This window comes from Podarcis cretensis, assembly GCF_951804945.1.
Source record: "Podarcis cretensis genome assembly, chromosome: 17".
NCBI lineage: Eukaryota > Metazoa > Chordata > Lepidosauria > Squamata > Lacertidae > Podarcis > Podarcis cretensis.
The window spans coordinates 19,040,968-19,064,595 of NC_137187.1; the positions used below are offsets into that span (position 1 = coordinate 19,040,968).

At 40.5% G+C, this 23,628-nt stretch overlaps 1 protein-coding gene across 18 annotated transcripts in view; it reads left to right on the top strand.

Moving 5' to 3' along the window:
• The window catches only part of NFIB (nuclear factor I B), a 302,316-nt gene that overhangs the window by 246,423 nt on the left and 32,265 nt on the right, over positions 1-23,628 (top strand). For 7 of the 18 annotated variants that reach the window (XM_079959475.1, XM_079959464.1, XM_079959465.1 and 4 more), the window contains exons 8-10: positions 3,964-4,142; positions 19,169-19,334; positions 23,037-23,119. In XM_079959475.1, the coding sequence (XP_079815601.1) occupies positions 3,964-4,142; positions 19,169-19,334; positions 23,037-23,119 (428 nt within the window). The remainder of the gene's footprint in view (positions 1-3,963; positions 4,143-19,168; positions 19,335-23,036; positions 23,120-23,628) is intronic. The other 11 variants (XM_079959476.1, XM_079959474.1, XM_079959467.1 and 8 more) reach the window with 3 other exon arrangements.

Below are 23,628 nucleotides of genomic sequence, written 5' to 3' on the forward strand. Positions count from 1 at the left end.
ATATCTATATTATATGTCACAGAAGTTTATTCACTGCTATATGATATAGTTTCCTAAGATGACAGATAATCTCAAAATGGATGTGAATCTGTAATTCTATGTTACCTGTTAGATATTGTTCCTCCCGTGTTGAAATTAATTATCATAATGACATTCTAGTGATAAAGAGATTTACATGCAGAACTTGAGTAAAATTATTTCCTTGAAAATAAGTTCAGAATATGAATGAATGAACAAATTTTATTACAGTCACAGACCAGCATAAGAGAAACATATGAGTAAAATAGCAGTTAGGATTTAAACAGGTAATTGTTAAAGCAAATAAGAACAAAGAAACAAGCATAGGATAAAACGTGAATAGAGTACGAGATTAAACACAGATAATTGGTGAATAAGAACTGATTATTAAAACAGTTAAGGACTAAAAGACACACAGTTCAGAATAAAAATAAGAGAATGCTTAGGTTATGAATCACAAAGGCTTATAGTATTGATAACTTCCTGAATTTAATCTTTCCTTTTCCAAGGGTCTTTCCATTAGTAAGCCGTAGAATACATTCCATAGGTGCAATATTAAATTAATAACATCTCTTGCATATTTTCTTGGAAATAAGTCTCATTTTGCCCACCCATGTAAATGTGTGTAGGATTGCAGCCAAAGACGTAGCATGCAATTTGAACAGGTTTATTTCAAAGGCTTAAAAAAGGGTGTTCTGAAAGGGTGAACTATAAATAGGAAAATGATTTCTCTCCAACACAGATTTCCTCAGTTGATAGCAAAATAGTTCCTCTCTGTTTCCTTGCTACTGATCTAAACTCAAAACATGAAGGGATTATTATTATTTTTTGCTTAAACAACTATCCCTTAGTGCTGCATATTTAACTGCCGCCTTCTTTACTAAGAGAGATCCCAGAAGGACCTAACAACCATCTGAATCTTCTCCTTTGGGCACATAATACCCCAAATAACTGCACTGAGAAAATAATGAATGGGATCTGGAGGAAAGAGGTTGGGGAAATTAGCATAAGCAGAGGAGAGAAAAGGACACTTATAGAGGAAATGTGTATTTGTGGAACAGCCATATGACCCATCGAAGAAAATAACTGCCAAGGAAACAAAACTGCTGAAGGAAACACCAAACAAGATCCTTCAGAATGTCTTGCAGCACTTCACATTTGTATGTTTTTTTAAAAAAAATTTTTTGAAAGCATCTCCTTGAAATTGCTTCCAAGCTTTCTCCCTGTGTTCTACGAAAGAAGCATAATTGATAGTTTAAAAAATCTTAAGTATTTTAAAACTGACTCTGCCACATAACTTACAGGATCTTAGGCTATGTACACAGCAAAGTGTCCCCTCTGACCCATGTTTAAAGGTAAAGGTAAAGGTACCCCTGCCCGTACGGGCCAGTCTTGACAGACTCTGGGGTTGTGCGCCCATCTCACTTAAGAGGCCAGGGGCCAGCGCTGTCCGGAGACACTTCCGGGTCACGTGGCCAGCGTGACATCGCTGCTCTGGCGAGCCAGAGCCGCACACGGAAACGCCGTTTACCTTCCCGCTGGTAAGCAGTCCCTATTTATCTACTTGCACCCGGAGGTGCTTTCGAACTGCTAGGTTGGCAGGCGCTGGGACCGAGCAGCGGGAGCGCACCCCGCCGCAGGGATTCGAACCGCCGACCTTTCGATCGGCAAGCCCTAGGCGCTGAGGCTTTAACCCACAGCGCCACCTGCGTCCACTGACCCATGTTTAAAGCCTCTTATTTATGCTACTGTTCACACTACAAAGGGAACAGGGTGGCAATACACTGAAGCTGACTCACATGTGTTGTCATCAGCGCATGTGCCGCAGCTTCCTGAAATGCACACACCTCAGCCTAACTGCAGCTTCTGTTTTCCAAGCGGATGGAAGCTCATTTGAGGCACAGAACATTGACCAGAAGTATTTTCCAGGAAATACATCTGCATTGTGGCCAACAGCATGTGCACTTGACTTCAAAGACCAGCGGTGGGAGGTGTGCTGGAGCCAGTGTAAGCAGTAATGTGTACACAGCATTAGTATCAACTTTGTCTTTAGCTGAAATGCTGAAGACGGATTGTTGCACTTAGGAGTGCGTCATCATAAAGTTTTAAAGCAAAGCACTTAATATCTCATTAGCTGCTGGAGTTTTGATGCAGTGATGCGCTTGGGAAATCTATAGATACCATGGACCACTTTCTCCCTTTTGTGTATCATTCCACAAGGGTTGTCTAGTCCAACCCCCTTGCAATGCAGGAATCTTTTAGTCTCATGCTTGACCAGCTGAGCTATCCTTCACACATTATCACCTTATATAAATAGAATGTGATTATTGTGTACATGTAATGACATAATTTCCATGCCTGGTGCAAGAACTCTGTAGTAACCAGATATTATGTATTACAGTGGTTTTAGACATTACATACACTCTTGATAAAGAAATTTGTAGGGTGCAAGAGAATTCAAGAAAAAATTATGTGTAATGTACGATACTATACGTAATTTTTTTCTTGAATTCTCCTGCACCCTTCACATTTCTCTTTCAAGAGTGTATGTAATGTCTAAAACCACTGTAATACATAATATCTGGTGAGATAATATCTCATCAGATGGTCAGCGGTTCGAATCCCCGTGACGGGGTGAGCTCCCGTTGCTTGGTCCCTGCTCCTTCCCACCTTGCAGTTCGAAAGCACTTCGAAAGTGCAAGTAGATAAATAGGTACTGCTCCGGTGGGAAGGTAAACGGTGTTTCCGTGTGCTGCTCTGGTTTGCCAGAAGTGGCTTAGTCATGCTGGCCACATGACCATGAAGCTGTACGCTGGCTCCCTTGGCCAATAAATTGAGATGAGCGCCACAACCCCAGAGTCGTCCATGACTGGACCTAATGGTCAGGGGTCCCTTTACCTTTTTAATATATGATACTATTTTTGTTCAGTACAGTTATTGCCATTGGGCAAGGTATTTTCCTCAGCCCGAAGTTGAATATTCATTAGTATTTTCACAATGGGCAGCTAATTATTCATAGTGTTATTGTTTAGTAATGCTTCCCCTACCCCCAACATACTGTATTGGCCTGAATATAAGCCACACATTTTTCCCCAAATTCTGATTGTGAAAAGTTAAAGTGTGGCTTATATTTGTAACTTTATGCCGCCGGCAAAATGGCACGGCTCCCCCCCCCCCGGAAATAGCCCAGGAGTGTGGAGCAATAGTGCGCAGGCCGCCCACCGCTTAAAGCCTCCCCTACATCAGATGAGAGAAGGGGGAAGGGGAGGCGAGACCACCGGCAAAGCAACATGGCTCCCCCCCAGAAAGCAGCCTGGGAGCGAGGGGCAACGGCGCCCGTCCTGTCCAATGCTCCCAAACCTCCCCCAAGCCGCCGAACTTTGAGGGCGCAGCTTATATTTGGGTCAATACGATACATTAGCAGGGGCGTAGCACAAAGCATTGTGGAATCATTTGCTAACTCTTACAACTCTTTGTTTCCCCCACACAGAAAATTATTTTGGGCCATACTTGATAACTAAAATACGTTTTCTGTAGGGCAATAATTTCTATTTGTGGATTGCTTGGCACCTTCATTACATAGCTTTGGCACCAAAAACATTCCTCTTCTCCCAGACCTTTGGTTAATTAAGCAATCTGCAGCCTTTTAAACTGTGTGAGTGGTTGTTAGTTAATGTGGTATGTATTTTTGTGTTTTTATATTGTAAACCACACCATGATCCTCAGATGAAAATTGGTATAGAAATTTAATAAAGAATGATGATGGTGGTGGTGGTGGTGGTAATGGTGATTTTAAGATGTTGCAGATGAAACCTGAGAAGAAGGCAAGAAAATGGATCATTATTATTATTTGTCTGATATGGGTTTCTCTTGCCATGTCATGGGTGCAAAGTTTTACCGTAACAAAAGGTCCTTAACAAATTCTGTTTTTCTTATCTCTTCTAGTCATCTCAACTAGAACTCCTCCTCCACCTTCACCATTGCCATTTCCACCACAAGCTATTCTTCCTCCTGCGCCATCTAGCTACTTCTCTCACCCAACAATCCGGTATCCTCCTCACCTGAATCCTCAGGATACTCTGAAGAATTACTCTTATGACCCGTCCAGTCCACAAACCAGCCAGGTACTGTAGCGCGTGCACACACAAACAAATAAATCTGTGAGTAATCTTAGGAGGAATGTGTTGTATGAAAGTTCTTTTTTAGATCTGATTGTTGCACCTGTGGTCTACAAGCTGAGTCTTGCAGCATAATTAGTTCAGCATCCTTTTAAAATTAACTATGGATGGATAAAAGTGGAACGATCACTTGTAGTCCTATTCCAACCACTCTTGCTTTTGTGGATCACAAATTATTATATTTGAATGATGAATAGAGGATAGTCCTACATTTGTTTTTTCCCCCACCCCAGGAGTTCTGAACTCAGAATTATGCCATGGTTTTAGTCTTGTGAAATGATCTGTGGGGAAACGACAAGGGAATCATTTGTGTACCTCGTCCGTAGTTGACTATGTGAGCTTTGGTTGTATACAAGGTTTTCAAGCCTGTGGCTGGTAGAGCGTTCTTACTTTGTGTTTAAGTCACAACCGTTTATGGCAGTTAATGTGGGTGAAACATAGGGATGAAGTGCTTGCTTCAGGGAGAAACAAGGAATGTGCTAATGTAAACCCCACTAGAGAGAGCAGGCAATCCTATTTATAGACTAGCCAGTGTTAGATAAAATCCTCTTGAGTTGCATGCAGCTTTGCAGTGATTTGCATGCATTCGGCAAATCTTTGAACTAGTGGTGGTGGGGAAGTTAAGTTAATAAGCATTGCACAAAAATGGAATACTACATTTCTAGTTGTTGTTGTTTTTATAAAAAAGTTGCAAATGAATATGCAGCAGTTCACATGTGTTTCCAAAGCAGCAGAGAAGTCATTTGTAATGGACTTGTGTACAGCTGTGCGCAACAGCATCAGAACACGTCATATGCAATCTAGTTGGATTGAAATATCTGCAGTGTGTGTTATTACAAAGTTCAGTTTCTGGTTTCACTGCCTTTTCCTCAGTGCTCCTGTCAAGTCCCATAGTTCACATTGGGTGTATTTTAGGTGAATTGCCAGCAGGTATACTCCATAACGGATAGTAAAGCACATGAAAATGTATTTTAATTTCCTCTTTCCTTTATAGTTTGAAATTGTGTTAATTCTGTTTTTAGCACTTCAGTTCGTAAGCCACTTTGCGGTTCCAAAAGATGCGTACAAGAAAAGTTAGAGAGATACAATTAATAAAACAAGAACCTAGATACAGCATTTAATTCAAGGCAGCATAACATAAGTACCAGGGGGAACCAACAGCTTGGCAGCCTGGCAGAATAAAAATATTATGGCTGCTCTCCCAAAGATTACTGGAGTTGGAAGTGTTTCCCCAGGAAGAGAGCTTTGCCAAACTGCAGCTAGCACTCATAACGCACTAGTGAATTCTTAGAAATATCCTAAAATACTATCGTTGAGTTTCAGTTCTACTGTAGCAGGCAGATTCACTATTCCCTGTGCTTTTCAGCCTTCAGGAATTACTAACGCTGTCTTGCCAGAATTGAGCTTTAGTTTATTCATTCTCATGCTATCCATTCTTGAATTCAGACTGGTCTCAAGGATTTAACCATTACACCTGGGTTGTCTGAAAAAGAAGCAGAAATGAGTATGAACCACATATTGATGATACCTTATCCCATAAGTTTAATGTAGACATTATTCAGCTTACAGATAAGATGGAACTCCGTGCAACAGACCTGCTAAAGTTCAACAGCAATATCCCAGCACCATTTTTGGCAATAGACCTAGGATATAATAGCAGAAATGCCTATTTACTCTTTTGATTGTAAATCTGTTACTTGCAGATGTGAAAAGACAGAGCATGTGATTTGTATGCTATAGCAATAGAATTTGAGAAAGAAATAAACTTTTCTGTTTTCAATGAAAACTTGCTTCCGTTGGACAGTTCCAAAAGCCATTGTAGCTATTGGACTTCAATGATGGAACAGTCTCATCCCATCCCACAGTAAATGTACGCTCTTACATGCAAATAAAAAGTATTAATAGCCTGATCCTAAATATACTTGGAATTAAGTCTCTCAAATTCCTTTGGAACTTACTTTCATGTGTGTGGATTGTGTTACAGCCCAAACAATGCAGAGAGTTGTTTCCCTTAGAGTATTAATCCTAAATCTAAATGCTGAATGTCCCATTTTAGTTACAAATTGATGTCAGTGTCTGGATTAAATCTCCCGCAGTCTCATTCATATACGCCCACCTATTTTTTTGCTTAGACTGAAATGGAATTGGGACACGTAGAAACTGATTTTATTTTGTGTAAAGTTTCCATGAATAATAAAATCTAATTAAGGCATCCATTAGAAATCCTTAATGTTAATTCAGTGTGGAAAATCTAAGAGTTCTATTGTTGTTTTCCAAACTGATGTCTCAATTACACATTATTAAGCAAAAATATGCAAATTAAAACTGGTCTTTCAGTTTTGTACATTTTTCAACTATTTAGTGATTGCTTTTCTTACATTTCAGTTTTGTAGATAATCTTTTAAACCTATCACATATTAGTAAATTGATAATACTTAAGATTTTCAAGAAAACTTTCAACTTTATAATTGATTTCATACCCTTTTGATGTTCTGCTGACAGCAGCTGATCCCTCTTTAATACTGGGAAACATATATAATTAAGGGGATAACGCTCAAGCACCATTGTGTCTTGAGAGGAAGCATCTCAAATTAAAATAATGATTTACTAATAACTTAAGAGCGGCAGCTTTCTTCCTGTATAATATCAAGATCCCCTGCTTTCAAGTTTTTCAAAAAAGTTTTCATTATAAAGACACATTAGAAGAAGATGGCAAGGGCAAATCTAGCCATTCTGAATGTCAAGCAAACTGGCCCATTGCTACTTTATTGGAATGCTAGTATCTTTTCTCTATTACAATTTTTTGTTCAATAACTGCTAAGTTCTTGCTCGTTGGTTTCATGTAATCTAGATTCCACCCCTCTCCAATATATGCAAGAGTTTCATATTTACCTGTTACTCGGGTCTTCCATTACAGTGGTACCTCGCAAGACGAATGCCTCGTAAGACGAAAAACTCGCAAGACGAAAGAGTTTTTCGTTTTTTGAGTTGCTTCGCAAGACGGATTTCCCTATGGGCTTGCTTCGCAAGATGAAAATGTCTTGCAAGTTTGTTTCCTTTGTCTTGCAAGTTTGTTTCCTTTTTCTTGAAACCGTGCATTCAGGGGTGCAGTTGCGACTTGACTTCGAGGAGCAAATCATAGCACGCGGTGTGGTAGCCTTTTTTGAGGTTTTTGAAGACTTTGGTGATTTTTGAAGCTTTTCCAAAAACCGTGCTTCGCAAGACGAGAAAAATCACAAGACGAAAAAACTTGCAGAACGAATTAATTTCGTCTTGCAAGGTACCACCGTACAGTCCATTGTCCACCTAGCTGCTCGATTCTAGCACATCCTTTGCAGTTGTAAGCGCTCTGTGCAGTGCGGTTGTGAAAGTGTCGTAGTGATGCGACATTGCTAGTAATGCATGAAAAGGTCTCCAAAGCAAATGTTTCACTGTAATTTTTAATAGCTATCCAATTTTAATCACTATACCAGTTAAAAGTGCTTCGCTGCTGACAGCAACAGAACAAGCCGATCGGGCGCCTGGGGTGGCTCACATGCCCTGCACCCAGGGGCAGGGCCAGCCACCTGCAGGGTGGGGCCAGCCAGGGCAGGACGCTCCACGGGGCCTCCAAGGAGTCTGCTTGTCTCCTCCCACTCAGCTGCCCCACAGCTGAGGGGCAGGCGGCAGGCGGACTGTTTGGGGCAGTGCAGAGCCTGCGGGCACCCAAGCCACCATGTCACTCCCAGGAGAGATGCATGGCTTGTGCACACTGCAGACCCCACGGTGAGTGCTGCCCAGCATTTTGTCACCCCCCCCTCAGTAGTGACACCCGGGGCGGACCGCCCCACCGCACTCCCCTTCCTCTGCCCCTGCCTGCTGACCACATCAGTATAAGGAGCCTATAGACCTTTGCAAAATAGAGTAGTAAATTGGCCTAGCTGTTACCCGAGCAATTCCCCACCATTGTTGAACCATTTGCTTTAGATGTTAGAAGCATTGCTGTTCCACCTGGATCTCACAGTTTAAAATATCACATCTGTTCAACCGCAGCAAATGCCATATACACTTACTAACTCATTACAACACTGGTTACCACGCTGTTGTCTTTGATTTGGGATTTGGGGCAGCAACAGAGCGTGTCTTCATGGCTCCCAAGGTGGGTACATGCATGCCAGGTATGCCAGCCCAGTCCTCGCCACAACACCAGCCCATTCCGCTTTGCAAGGCTGGCATCTAAGGGCACATAGCTGTTGCGTCCTCCTCATGCCGCTCTGCCAGCACCCCCCAGATAAATGGCTCCGGGGCCATCGCCCTGGCAGCCCCCCTCACACACTACGCCCCAGATTTGCGTAATGGTTGTTTCAAAACTACAGCCCAGTGGTACACGTGCCCAGTAACCAGTTGGGTAAGCACAAAAGGAAAAGAAATCTATCCCATTTTAATATAATTGTCCTCTTGAAAACATGAGCCAAATTCATTGGCAAGTGTTGGGCTGGACATTCTATCCATCGACGGACGGAGTGTCTGTTCATGAAAAAGAAATTCCATGAGCAGAAGCTCCTTCTGCTCATGCAACTGAGTGTTTGGATCCAACGAGACAGTTTTTACATAGAGGAAAGGCATACTTACTCTAGTGAATCTCAGACTGTTGATGAACTCTACACTGTTACCTTTGATATTTTTCTGAATTTTGATAAGTTTGGAGACTGGATGAATAGAGATCGGTATTTTAAACATTGGGAAGGACAGACTTCAGACTTGTGAGATTTGTTTTGTGTTTTACTTATTCCCTGAGATTTACCCACAAAAGAAATATACTTAGAATTTTCTTTTTTCAGTTGTGCCTCTGAGCAGCTGCTGATCTTAGAAGATCAGAGCTGAGTTGCGCAAACAGTACTTTCACACATAAATCTATTACTGGTTACTCCAAAATTTTCTTAATTTCAGCATTCTGATTTACGTTAAGGGAGTCACTTGTCATTGCAGTAGTAAAACTGGGCGGCAGAAATTTCTGTTGATCTACCAGTAGATTCCAATCTGCTTTCTGCCCACCCTTATATTTCTGAGTGCATTGGAGTTATATTCTGCAAGATTGGCATCAGCATGTAAAGTCCTTTGGCACACAATGATGCTAGGAGTTTGTTCTGTAGGCTGTAGAATTGAAAGAATTCTTTTTTCTTTGTTCAAAAAGAAAAGAAAAACCACATAGGACGTTTCAGTAACCAAAGGGAATTGTTCTATGCAATTGTATGCTTTCAGCCAGACGACTACACTTCATTACATGTAACATACAGATTTTTCTTTAAATAAATTTGGTTATCATAGCTTATAAAAACTGCACCTGTACAAATGTAATTTCAAATTCAATTATACTTTTCCCACTTCAAAGCATATTCATTCACTTGGTTTTCAGGGATGTATTGTGATAATAGTACTATTTTTCAGGTAACAAAGAACCTAGCAGTATTTACCTAAAATTGAACTTTCCCTCCTCAACATTTTTTGGTATCACTCTAATTTAGATTAAGATGACCATTCAAGGTGAATCACGTTGCCCACAGGAATTTTGAAACTAATTGCTTTACCACTGCACTGATTATACAGTGGTACCTTGGTTCTCGAACTTAATCTGTTCCGGCAGTCCGTTCGACTCCCGAAACCATTCAAAAACCAAGGCACGGCGTCCGATGGGCTGCAGGAGCTTCCGAAAAATGTTCAGCTTCTGAAAAACGTTCACAAACCCGGAACACTTACTTCCGGGTTTGGAAGCCAAGCCGTTTGAGTACCAAGGTATCACTGTTGTGAGACAATCACAGTATTCAGTTGGATATTTTAAGTGAAATCAGTTTAAAGATGCAGAGCTAGATGGGATTTCCTCAAGGGAAACCCTCTGCAGGTTTCTCAGTGTAAGGTTAAATGCAACTTTTAAGCAGTCCAGAGATCCAAGAATGACATTTTTTTCTCTTTAAAAAAAGGAGGGAGGCTGTGCCAAATGAATTTAGGGAATAAAAGAACACTTTGCCTTCAGGATGAGTGTTTTGGAGTGGGGAGATGTATGTGGGCTTGTACTGATGAGTCAAAATAGTATGTATTAGTGCTTCACGATCATTAGCTCAGCAATCCTGTATAAGGCAGGCCAATATTACTCTTGTATTAAAGATGGGGGACTGAGGCCAAGAGAATGGCAGAGAGAGTGGTACTAGGAGCTGGTAGCAACTTCCTTACGTAAGAGGTGCTTTTTGATTTTAGTGAAATTATTTTACTACATGTTATTATGTTGTAAGTTTTAAGACAGCAGCTTTGTGTCAATTCCCACGTAGCAAAGTGGACGACCCCAGTAAACTTTATATGAATTTTTTAAGGTTACAATAATGATATAAGAATCAAAGCTTGGTAACAGAGTTAAAGAGCTGTGTATTAAATATTTTGAATGTCTTGAAGCACTGGAATTCTTAGATATTGTAAGCAGTAATTACTGTTTTCAAGCAGTATAGAAGTTTCAGATCCTATTTGTTTGAAAGCAGCAGCTGTTGTGAAATGGGTGAACAAATACTGCCTTTCCCAAATCAGTAGTAGGCTATAAAAGTGGTTCGGTTCAGCCATTTAGAGGGTTAATTTTCTTGGTGTGCCTGGAAAGGGCCAGGGTCCATATGAGCCATTCAATTTCTGTTCACTATAATCATTTGGGAACAGTAAAAGGTGATACATTGTTTCAGATAGTGTGGGCCTCCAGCTGTGTCTATTTAATTAATTTGAGCTTGCTTTTTTGGTAACAGAATGCTTAAGGAAGCAGTTGATTCTGTCACTGTTAACCCATGTGTTCCTTGAAACATTCTTTGCTTTTTATATTTTTTTAAAAAAATATGTTTTGCAAAGGAAATCCTAGTGGATGTTTTGAAGTTACAAAACGTTCTGTGAATACACAGAACACATAGTAATGGTGCAATTAGAAAAAGACTTCTATCACAGTTATCAAACTTTTCCAGAGCACAGGTACCATAAATGTATGTGTATAATGTATAAATGTATATACACAGTTGTGAAGGTAAAGAAAACGAGGTACTGACAGCCATTCCAGCTAACGGCGCAAGCAATCCCCCCATTTAAAACTGTAACTGCCTTGAATTATCGCTCATTAATATTTTTATCAATAGCACAATTTAGAGTCACAATCCTTGGTCCAAGAGGTGGTGGAATAGTCTGTTCTCAGCAGGGTTTCACTCCCTTTGAAGGAAAAAGTCCACAGAATTGGAAGAATCATCTTGGGTTCTGGAGGCTCAAGCAGTAAGACTGGGCAATACCAGCTTTTCAACATTGTGATGTATTACCAGACAAACATTGTGATATAGTGATACATCACAATGTTGAAAACTGGAGGGAGGAACAAACTTTCTTCTTTGGCAATCACTCGTAGCCAAGTAAGATTGTCTTCCATGAACATGGTCTTAACAGTGAGTCCGTAAGTGACTGTAGAGGCCAATTCTGGATCCACATGTCCTTCCACAGTGGGGACATTGGTTTCCGGGCGGGAGTTGATCATGGTGAGGGTTTGCCAAATGTGCCTTCCTCTTAGCATGTTTTTCCTTTTCATCTTGAGTTCAAGCGTCTTCAAAGTCCGTGACACCTTTGGTAAAGGCTGTTCTCCAATTGGAGCGCTCGCAGGCAAGTGTTTCCCAATTGTTGGTGTTTACAGTGGTGCCTCGCAAGACGAAAAGAATCCGTTCCGCGATTCTCTTCGTCTAGCGGTTTTTTCGTCTTGCAAAGCAAGCCCATTGACAGCTTAGCGGATTAGCGCTATTAGCGGTCTAGCGGCTTTTAGCGATCAGCTGTTAAGCGGCTTATCAGCGGAACAGCTGATAAGCGGCTTAGCGGCTTAGGAAAAGGGGGGGGAAGCGAAAAAACCCCGTGTGAACTCGCAAGATTTTTTCGTCTTGCAAAGCAACCCCATAGAGAAATTTGTTTAGCGAAGCGCCTCCAAAACGGAAAACCCTTTCGTCTAGCGGGTTTTCCGTCTTGCGAGGCGTTCATCTTGCGGGGCACCACTGTATACTACTTTTTTATAGATTTGCCTTGAGAGAGTCTTTAAACCTCTTTTGTTGACCACCAGCATTGCACTTTCAGAATAGAGTAGTTGCTTTGGAAGATGATAATCAGGCATCTGCACAACATGACCAGTCCAACAAAGTTGATGTTGAAGAATCATTGCTTCAACACTGGTGATCTTTGCTTCTTCCAGTACACTGGCATTAGTTTGCCTGTCTTCCCAAGTGATGTGAAAAATTTTTCGGAGACACTGTTGATGGAATTTTTCGGGGAGTTGGAGATAGCGTTTATAGGTGGTCCATTTTTCACCATCATACAGTAAGGGTTGGTAGTATAATGGCTTTGTAAATAAGCATTTTGCTTTCCCTGCATATGTCCCGGGCCTCAAACACTCTTCACTTCAATCGGGAGAAAGCTGCACTCGCAGAACTCAGTCAATGCTGCATTTCAACATCAATGTCGGCCCTTGTGCACAGATAACTGCCCAGGTTGGAGAAGTGATCAACACTTTTAAATGTTACACCATTGACCTGGATTTGTGGCACTGCAGAGGGGTTATTTTGCACTTGTTGGTACAGCACTTTGGTTTTTCGGATGTTGAGCGATATGCCAAGCTTTTCGTAAGCTTTGCAAAGTGTAGTACCACGACAATGAAAATAATAGAACTGGGGTGATAACACAACCCTGTTTAACACCTGATCCCATTGTGATAGTTCACTTTGAGAGCCATTGTTATCTGCGATTGTTGCTGTCATATTATAATGGAGGAGCCAAAGGATGTTTACAAATTTATCTGGGCAGCCAATATTCAAAAGGACAGTCCACAGGGCATTATGATTTAGTGTGTTGAAGGCCTTAGTGAGATCAATAAGCACCGTATACAGGGCATAGCTGTCAACGTTTCCTTTTTTAAAAAGGAAATTCCTTTATTCCGAATAGGATTCCTCGCAAGAAAAGGGAAAAGTTGACAGCTATGATACAGGGTTTGGGTTTGCTTTCTGCATTTTTCTTGAAGCTGTCAAGCAGTGAAAATCATGTCCACTGTCCCCCTAGAACAGTCTTCTCAAGCTTGGGTACCCAGATGTTGTTGAACTACAACTCCCATCATCCCTAGCTAGCAAGGCCAGAGCTCAGGAGTGATGGGAGTTATAGTCCAACAACATCTGGGGACCCAAAGTTGAGAAACACTGCCCTAGAAGGTCAAAAACCATTTGGGGATTCAGGAAGAGTAGCCTCAGATATTGTTAGGAGACGGTTTGCTAAGGTCCTTCAAAGAATTTTGCTGGCTGCAGCTAATAAAGAGATGCCTTAATTGTTTCCGTAATCCATTTTATCACCTTTTTTTTTTTATAAAAAGAGATTGATAATTTTTGGCATCCCTAAAGTCTGCTGGGATCTCCGCTCTCTCCCAGATTTTTTTGATCAGCTTGTGAAGTTGTTGTGTAAGTTCAGTTCTGCCCACTTTGAAGACTTCGGCAGGTATCGTTGGCTTTGTTGTTTTTCATTTGGTTAATAGCTGTACACAGCTCTCCCAGATTTGGAGATACTGCAAGTACATCTCTAATTTGTTTTTGCAGAATTTGTGAGAAGACCTCAGCAGCTACAGGGGAGTTGTGGCTAAGGAGATACTGGTAATGTTCTCTCCAGTGTGGTGCAATAGCTTCTTTATCTTTTAAGTGTGGTACCATCTGTTGAGCGTAGGGGGCATATGTCATGATATATTGGCCCATAGATGGTTTTTTTGGCTTTAAAGAAACTCTGTGCATAATGAGTGTCGGCTAAGTGCCGGATCTCTTGAGCTTTTTTATGCTCCAGGTGTTCTTTAGTTTTCTGGTTCTTCTTTGAACCTCAGTCTTAGCATTGGCATAGGTTTTTTTTTCTTAGTTGTGCAGTTTCTATCTCTTTGCCAGATCTGAAAGGCCTTCCTTTTCTTGTCAATAATGTGTTCAATCTCACTGTCATTCTCATCAAACCATTCCTGGTGTTTATAGGTTTGGTATCCAATAGTTTGTTCAGAGGCTGCAATAATGGATGTTTTTAGCTTGGTCCAGTGTTCCTTGATGTTATCAGGGCACCCAAAAAGCATATGGTCCTTAAGAGTCATTTGGAAGCAATCCCACTTAATGGGATCTTGAAGGGCTTGAGTGGTCATTTTGCGCCTTGTTTTCCTTCCTTGAAGCCTGTGTTGAGGTATAATCTTGATAGCCATTATGGAACATATTAATCAGTGATCTGTTTGGCACTCGTCATAGCTCTTGTAAGGAGCACATTACGGCAGTCTTAAGGTTGGACAATTACATATTCTAAGAGGTGCCAGTGGTTCAATGAAGGGTGCCTCCGTGATGTTTTTAATTTATTGTTGTCGAAAGAGTGTGTTGGTAATAACAAGGTTGTGCACTGCACATATAGTCAAAAGTAAGATTCTATTCTGGTTGTTGTTGCTAATTCCTTCTTTCCCAATAGTCCCAGAACACAGATCGAAATCTCACACAACTCTTGCATTAAAACCACCCGGAGACTGGTAGATTCTTATCTGCTGTGGCCTTCATCTGCCTTCACAGCTGTTATAACATACCTCTTGTTATCTTCCGCCTGTTCTGCCGTTGAGGACTTCTTGGATCATTCTTTGTCTAGCTCCTTCCCTTTGACCTTACCACCTTGGGTGACCCTGCTGGGAGTACGAGACTCACAAGGGTCATAGGAATGTGCAAGTCCACTCACCATGACAAGGTGATGATCCAGCAAGTGAGACTAACCCAATTAACAGAAGATGTGCCTGCCTTACACACTTCAGTAATGCTGTTTTCATCACTGTTTTGCTAGCTGTAGCTTTGCAATGTTGCTCTGAAAATATCCCATGTTGCTGTTTTATTCAGTAACAGATACTGTAAATTTAAAAACTACGTATACCCAAGATTTCACTCTAATAATATTCAGTTGCAACGAGGCATGGGGCCTTCATAGCATAGCACCTCTCACTGTTCAATTTTCTGTGTCTCATCATAACCCCTGCAGTCAATACACAACCTGTTTGTGTTGCTGTTTTGACGCTAAGTTCATAAATCAAACATGTGCAGACAGGTGGCTTGGTGGCTGCTCACCAACTTTGGGATAAATTTATTCCCAAGGGACACCAGTTCCTGATGCTTTTTCCAAGACACAAGTGATTTGTTTATTTATTTTAAACTTGTGATGAGCACTTTGCATCTGTGAATATGGATTGGTTTGTTTTTGCTGTACTTTTCAGCCCCCACTGTCATTAATACTTTTCACTAAAGTCACTTCCTTTTACCATTGTGTTTCTGTTACAGTCATACCTCAGGTTACAGACGCTTCAGGTTGCGTTTTTTCAGGTTACGGACCACTGAAACCTGGAAGTACTGGAACGGGTTACTTCCAGCTTTCAGCAGTTGCGCATGCACAGAAGCGCTAAATTGCGCTTTGCGCTTGCGCAGAAGCACCGAATCGCAACCCGCACAGATCACGTTCGCAACCTGTGCGTCCACTGTATATTAGTAAGAATATACTAATATGCTTTCATTTTCTGGAACTTTCACCGAGAAAATGCTGTGCGTACCTAGATTTAGATTGCCCCAAACATTTGGGAACAGCTAATTAAAGCCTTAGAAATCACCCAAATAGTTATACTGTCGTACCTTGGAAGTCAAACGGAATCTGTTCGGAAAACATTCGGAAACCAAAGCATGGCTTCAGATTGGATACAGGAAGCTCTCCTGCAGCCAATTGGAAGCCGCAGAAGCCCCATCGCACATTCGGCTTCCAAAAATAGTTCGCAAACCGGAACAGTCATTTCTGGGTTTACGGCATTCAGGAGCCAAAACATTTGAGAACTAAGCTGTTCGAAAACCAAGGTATGACTATATTAACTAATGCATTAAATTAAGGAGAAGGCCATAGCTCAGTGGGAGAGCCATCTGTGTTTCATGCAGAAGGCCCCAGGTTTAAGCACTGACACCTCTAGGAATATCTTATGCCTGAAATCCTGGACAGCTGCTGCTTTCCAGTACTAAGCTAGATAGATCAGTGGTCCAACGCAGTATAAGGCATTTTCTAATTTAAGGGTATGGCAAGTGTGACACCTTGCCATAGCTGTCAACTTACAGATTTGAAAATAAGGGACCAGCAGCCTCGAAAATAAGGGATCAGCAGCCAAAATAAGGGATCAACAATTACTTTGATAAAATACATATTTTGTTGCATGCAAATGGCTTTAGATACCTATTAGGTCCATAAATTACCACATAGCATATATTCAACACTAAAAAAACAGCAACAATTTGTTGTTGACAAAGGACAGCTGGACATAGAAAGGGCCCCATTACTTTCAGTAGCTTATTTAAGGGACATCATTAATAAGGGACAGCAGCGGGACATGGTGCTGGGATAAGGGACTGTCCCGCCAAATAAGGGACGCTTGACAGCTATGCACCTTGCCCCTGCAACTGAGAGGACCGTGGCCATGTGATGTCAGCATGCCCCATGACATGCTTGTGCCATGCACATATGACGTGACAACACCATGCAGTGTACATGTAAGTCTGCCGGGGAATTTTGAGGGGGCCCTCAGCCCCCCCCAGCCCTCCCTAGATGGTGAGCCTGGGGCATGGTGTATTTGTCTCAGCAAATTGAGCAGGAAAATATTTGTATGCATTGCAACTTCTTCTTCTTCTTCTTCTTCTTCTTCTTCAAGTAATTTGGATTCGTTTTTTCCCCCCAAAGTGCTTTGTTGGGGGAAAATGTTTAGATGGCAACCCATAGCAAATAAAGAGAAACTGGATGTTTATAACCAACAGCATGAACTGTGGGGCTACTCCTATTGTGGAGAAAGCTTAAATGTGACTTGCAAATAGTCTGTTGTTGTGTCCAAGAAAAAGAAGACAGCTGAACTGTGTGCATGAAATTCTGTGTATGTGCGCACTCACATATGTGTGTATGTGTTTATTTATAAATGATCTCTCTTCCAGCTGGTAGCAGAAATGGGCTTAGGTTTTCTGCAGCAACTTCTTCCCATCAGGATTATGTTTGCCCGTATCTGGTTCCTGTGTCATGTCCAGTCATTTTATACAGTTCTTGATCTAGCCACCTTTCTGCTTCCTGAACGCAACTTGATTAGTTAGTGCATTTTCCAGTGAGCTATCTAGGTTTTAGGCATTTTACAATTAAATTTCAGTAACCTTTTGATGCAAATAGCTGAAGCAATCAGTAATGAAATTGGTCTGATTACCAGAGAAGTGAAAAGAAGTTGGAGGGCAGAGGAAGCAGTGTGTTCATTTTATATCTGAAATGTTTTGGCTGTTTGCTACATAGCAAAATAAGCATGCTGATTTCCACCTTCCAACTACTCTCTAGTTATCAGACCAATTTTAGTTTTAGACCTGTTTCCTTCTCCACTTAATGAATTTATGTTTAGTTAATCTAGAGGGCACTTCTAGACAACCTGTGTATTGAGCATTCATCCTGATTTGTTTGCAGGGAGATCAGATGAAAGTTGTCTCTTTAATGAGCACTCATTTTGTTATGTTTTCAGACAAGCTAGATTATGTTGTGTTAAGGCAAATGTTATCCCACAGTTTCGAGTGCATTTTCCTGCCACTTCCCTTATTGCAAACAATTATTATTTTTTTTTGGGGGGGGGGGGAGTAGATTTATTGCACAAGGCCTCCCAATCAACCCAAATTGCACAATCTGAATTTGCCAACGTTTGACTGAATCCTACCTCAAAATTGTGGGACTCTGAAAGCACCTCTAGAATTTTACTATTGCCGTTGCATATCTAAACATAGGTAATATTTGATACTTACTCAGGATCACTTGCCGTGATCTGAATAAAAAGTGTGCAAGGAATTATTAAACTCACAATCTGCACTGTTTAATTTCAAATACATTGTTAGAGGCGTTTTGGGGGAATGTCTAAGATACACATTGAGGGAATTCTTTGTGATGCCCACCACCCCATGCTAGATAAACAAACAAACAAACAAACAAACAAACAAACAAACAAATAAATATGTGTGGCCTCCTTAAACCCTTTAGAATTATCCAGGCATGAAGTATAACAGGGGGAAATATTCGTTTATTTAGATTCATATACTGCTCTTCAGCATAAGATTTCAGGGCAGTTCACAGAATAAAATACAGGATAAAAACAAGTACATAAGTAAAGCAAAACAGGGGGCGGGACAATAACCCTCCCTTCCCACCGACACATTTAAAAGGCTGAAGAATATTAATCAGCCAAAGGTCTGGTCAAAGAGGAACATTTCTGCCTGTCGCCCAAAAATATATAATGAAGGGACCAAGCGAACATCCCTGGGGAAAGCATTCCACAAATGGGGAGCCACGATAGAGAAGGCCCTGTTCTTGTGTTGCCACCCTCTGGACCTCAATTTGTACTGTTTTTTAAAACAACAATAATAAAATAACAACAACAGCAGCACTTCAGTCAGATAGAATAATGGCCTTCACTAGTGAGTTTCTTATAAGGTAAATAGGCTCTTGCAAATATTACCTTCAGGAGGATCACAAATCCCTAAATCTTCTTTCCTTTGCAGAGATAAGAATAAGAATAAGAATAATTACTATTACTTATACCCCAACAGAATTTAAAGCACAATCAAACATTAAAAACTTCCCTAAACAGGACTGCCTTCAGATGTCTTCTAAAAGTCAGATAGTTGTTTATTGCCTTGACATCTGATGGGAGGGTGTTCCACAGGGCGGGCGCCACCACCGAGAAGGCCCCTCTGTCTGGTTCCCTGTAATCTAGCTTTTCTCAGGGAGGTAACCACCTGAAGGCCCTCGGCGCTGGATACAGATACCAAAGTGACACACGACAGCACTGGGGTTCTGGAAAACCCAAAAGTAGATCGCTCTCTTGAGCATTACATGTATATTTCACAAGGCGTTCTTCTGGTTTTGTTTTGTAGCCTAACAGCAGTGGTCAAGTAGTAGGGAAAATGCCTGGCCATTTTACTCCAGTTTTGGCACCCTCTCCCCATCACAGTACGGTGCGGCCTGTGACCCTGACCATGACAGACACTAAACCCATCATTACATCCACTGAAGGTGAGGCATCTTCACCTACAGCAACCAGTAAGTATTTTTCTAGGAAACAAACGCTGTCCATCAAAAATAAATCAATCAAAACCATTTCAAGTTAAGGCCAATATAGGTGCCTTTTCCTGCTATTTGACCAGGCAGATGCTCAAAGTTTGATAATAAAGGGCATTGACAAGACATTTACTCTGTACAGTTATAATAACTCAAGTTACTGTATGACATTTGTGACACGGCAATCACATTCTCAGGGCAGGAAATCAAATTAATCCGAGCATCAATTGCCAGGAGAGAACGAAAGCTTGATTATTAATTTAAAGATGGACATTCTCGTGACATTGAGAAGCATACTCGGATTGGAAGCTTTTAAAATTTGCCAACACCTGGAATCCAAAAAGGGAGCGAGACAGACAGGAAAAAAAGAGATTCATCTGATTCCTCCCAAGTGAGCTTTCATCCAAAACATACTTAATCAGACACATGATCCTCAATTAACCTAAGCATTTTAATTCATTAGAACTGATACTGAAAAATCTGTGTGGGTTAACTATATTTAACGAGAGTTTGAAAGTTTTGCTAATTCGCTATGTTGAGTACCGTGGGTTGTATCCAGCTACACAACTGCACACACGGAACAACTTTCACATGTGCAGTGGAACCTTCCCTCCTCATGCACCCCCCTCCAGTTGCTCTGGGGGTTCTCCCAAACCTCTGGAGCAGATGTTGGAGGGCGTGTGCGAAAGTGAGGTGAGTAGAAGTTCCGCACGTGTAGTGAATTAGTTGAATACAAGCCCATATAATTACCCTATAGCCTTCAATGGAATTGCAGACATAGACATGCAGGGCGTATCGACTGTTAGAGCCACTTCTCAGGAATACAGCAGCCACAAGGAGAGTCCTGGGAACTTCTTTTATATGCCGTGGTAGCCACCCAGTTGCTGCAATTAAGTTAGGTTGTGCCCGTTGAATTAAATGTTCCAGGCACCAGTGTCCGCCAGGAATGTGTGGTTAGTGGCATGAGAATTTTGCACACAGGCCAAGCCATGCATTATTTACTTACATTATGGATGTCACATGAAGTCCCCACTACCTCAAAGTGCATCTTGGCAGTTTCCATGTTACTGTTCTAACATATCATGGTTCGACATTAACCTCCACGTTAGTCTGAAATTCAACATTGCAGCTGTAATAAAAACACCACACAGACAGACACATACATACCCTCTCACTAACTGTAAAGTATTGTTGCAATCATGTAATGACAAGTGACTTCTTTACCTAGATACTGGTTTCAAATTAAAATTTCTTAAATGTTAATATCCCACATATAGTTAAACACGTATGGTTCCATCTACATACGATGTTAGGACAGTAGCAAAATTTCTATTAGATTAGATAAATCTAGACTGCTGCCCTTTTGTATAATGTCCATTTCATCTGCCCACATCAAGTTAGAGCAGAGTATAAAATAATGGAGGCTATAATCCTGTATACACGAGACCCCCGGGTGTAGGGAGGCATATAAATTAAATAAAAAATAAAATGTACCTGGTATTAAATCCCATTGAACTCAGCAGGGCTTTTGAGTGCACTTTCATCGGATTGCACTGTTAGCAGAAGCAGAAGTCATTACCTACTAATTAATGAATTACCATATTTTTCAGTGTATAAGACTAGGTTTTTTTACCCAAAAATTAGGGTTAAAATTGGGGCTCATCTTATACACGAGTAGTGCTAAGGGGTGTTTTCTTAATTTGGAGTCCCCCAAAATAGGGGGTGTCTTATACATGGGAGCGTCTTATACATGGAAAAATACGGCAATTAATAGTGTTGTAATCTCTTCTGATTTCTTAAGTGTGCACAATTCCTGAACAGTAAAGAAGTTTTTGATGATCTATTCTTATTCTATCCTTAAGAATGGAATGAAACTAGAGATTCAGATTTGACTCTGGGTATTAGTTGTTTCATCATATCTCATGTGCCTTCCAAGCAATATGGCACTAGTTAAGCATCCACAAAATATTAAAAGCTTAAATGGTGTTTAAGGACGCAAGGGAACCCATTACACAGACATCGCAGGTGCATTTCTTTGAGGATCCTACTTTAGGTCTTTGAGAAAGGATATGATTAACACATGGTGAACATTGTGTTAGCAACATTCCCTTTGTGCATAAAGAGCAAAGGTATGCACAAATGGATTCCATTTGTGCATGAAAATTGCATTTATTTCAACATTGCAATTTAAAGGAGTTTTACATATCTAAAATGTATTACTTGCTGTGAATAGATGGTTCTTTAATCTTAACATTTCACCAGGAAAAAAAATGTAAAAGGTTTGACCACTTCTATTTAAGCCTTGTTTAAAACTACATAGAATAATATGCACAATGGAGGAATTTCTTCTATGCATCTGGGATTGGCTGATCTATAATACTTTCCAAAGAGATGCTTTCAATTTTATTTCTAATGAATTAGAATTGGCCAAAAGATAAAAGTGTCACCAAAATGTGACATTAAGATAATTCACAGTGCTGTTACCTATTCCTAGTTCTATATCTTTATCCTGATGAGTGCGTACTAAAGCTGATTTAAATGGCTTTACACAGCATTTCACAAGTAAAAACTACTTTTGCTGAAATTATATGGAATAACACATGTTCCTCCTTCATAGAAATATCACTTTACATGTAAACATGCAATCCATTTTTATGGAGGTTATTCAGTAAAAGGAAATAGATAAGATGCCATTTGTTTGTTTGTTTTAAATAGAAATATAATACCATTTAAATCAATCCTTTAGTGCTTATCTATTTGTTCTTTATGCCATTGGCAGTAGGAAGTTAAGATCACCTTACTCTGAAATTGATTCAGGTAATGTAGATATTTTCAAACTAGGAGTCAGAGTAAAACAACCCACTTCTTTTGACACAATCAGAAGTTAATGACTTTCAGTCAACACACAACTATTTTCAATTCAAAAGGTAACCTACAGGGGAAAGGTGAATCATTCCATTAAGCACACACATGGGAAAAAATGTTTTAGGAGCTTCTACATTATAGGTCAGTTTTCTAGAACTTACACTAAATATATTTGCTCCACAGTTTTCCGGTGTACAAAGCGCGAACATTTTAAATACAGTATTCGTATAATAATTAGATGCTGCTTATATTAACTTACAGAAGAGGGATTCCTAGATCTCCCTTTAGAAAAGGGGGGGACACCTTTTATGCCTCATTTTAAAAAATAGCCTTAGCCAGGGCTTTTAATCAGCTGGAATTCAACTCAGTTCCAGCACCTTTCAGGTGGGAGCTATTGCCATTCTAAGAGAACAAGGGAGACCTTCCCTCTTTTTCTAGGAAAAATAGCACTGGCCTTAGCGTGGTTATGTTCTAAATCTGAGTGGTACTACAAATAAACCTCATTCTACTGTAGCAAATTGTTAGTCTTTGAATTTTGTTGTCTATGTGACGGCATTGAATGAGCATCTGGCTGCACATCTCTTAAAGTGAGCTGGTAAAAAAACACAAAAAAACTTGTATCATGTAGAGAAATTGTCACTGGCAGGGAAGGTGGCCCTGCCTTCATTCAGATTCCATTGAAGTCCATAGGTGTTATAAAACTCTATCCCTTAGTCAAATTCGTTCTTCGTAACTCTGAATTTCTCGTGTTTAAATTATACAGGGTAGAAATGGATAGGTGTCTATTTTCATCAATCTGTTTTGTTCTTCCTTAATCAGCCTACACAGCCTCAGGCACATCCCAAGCCAATCGATATGTGGGACTAAGTGCAAGAGACCCTTCTTTTCTACACCAACAACAGGTGGGCAAGTTTCACATAGGTATAAACAGTAAAAAGACGAGTATTTGCAATAAGTCCCTGAATCCATGTTTCCATTGACCTTAAAACTAGAACAGGATGAGTACCCTTAAACAAAACCTATTTGTATTTCAATATTTGGATAGCTACAAGATGCTTCTGTAGGGTTCTGTAAAGGCTTTTCCACGGTGAATCTTTCAGTTACGTTATTTCTAAACTCCTGGAAGTTGAATATATATGAATGCCTCTGTGAAGAAGTAGTACTACTAGTCAGAATTAAGTAGGATTAAGCAATACAATAGTTGATTCTCCAGCTATTTGATATCATTTGATATTTGAACGTATACATTTATAGTTCCGAAAGAATAGCAATACAATAAAATTCAATTGCAGAACATCATCATTCCTAGATTAATACATTCGGAGTGTATTGTTGATTTTACTGTGACGCAAGCTCCTTTTTGTTCCAATGTCTTTTACATCGTTTACATTTCAAGTAGCATTTTAGATTT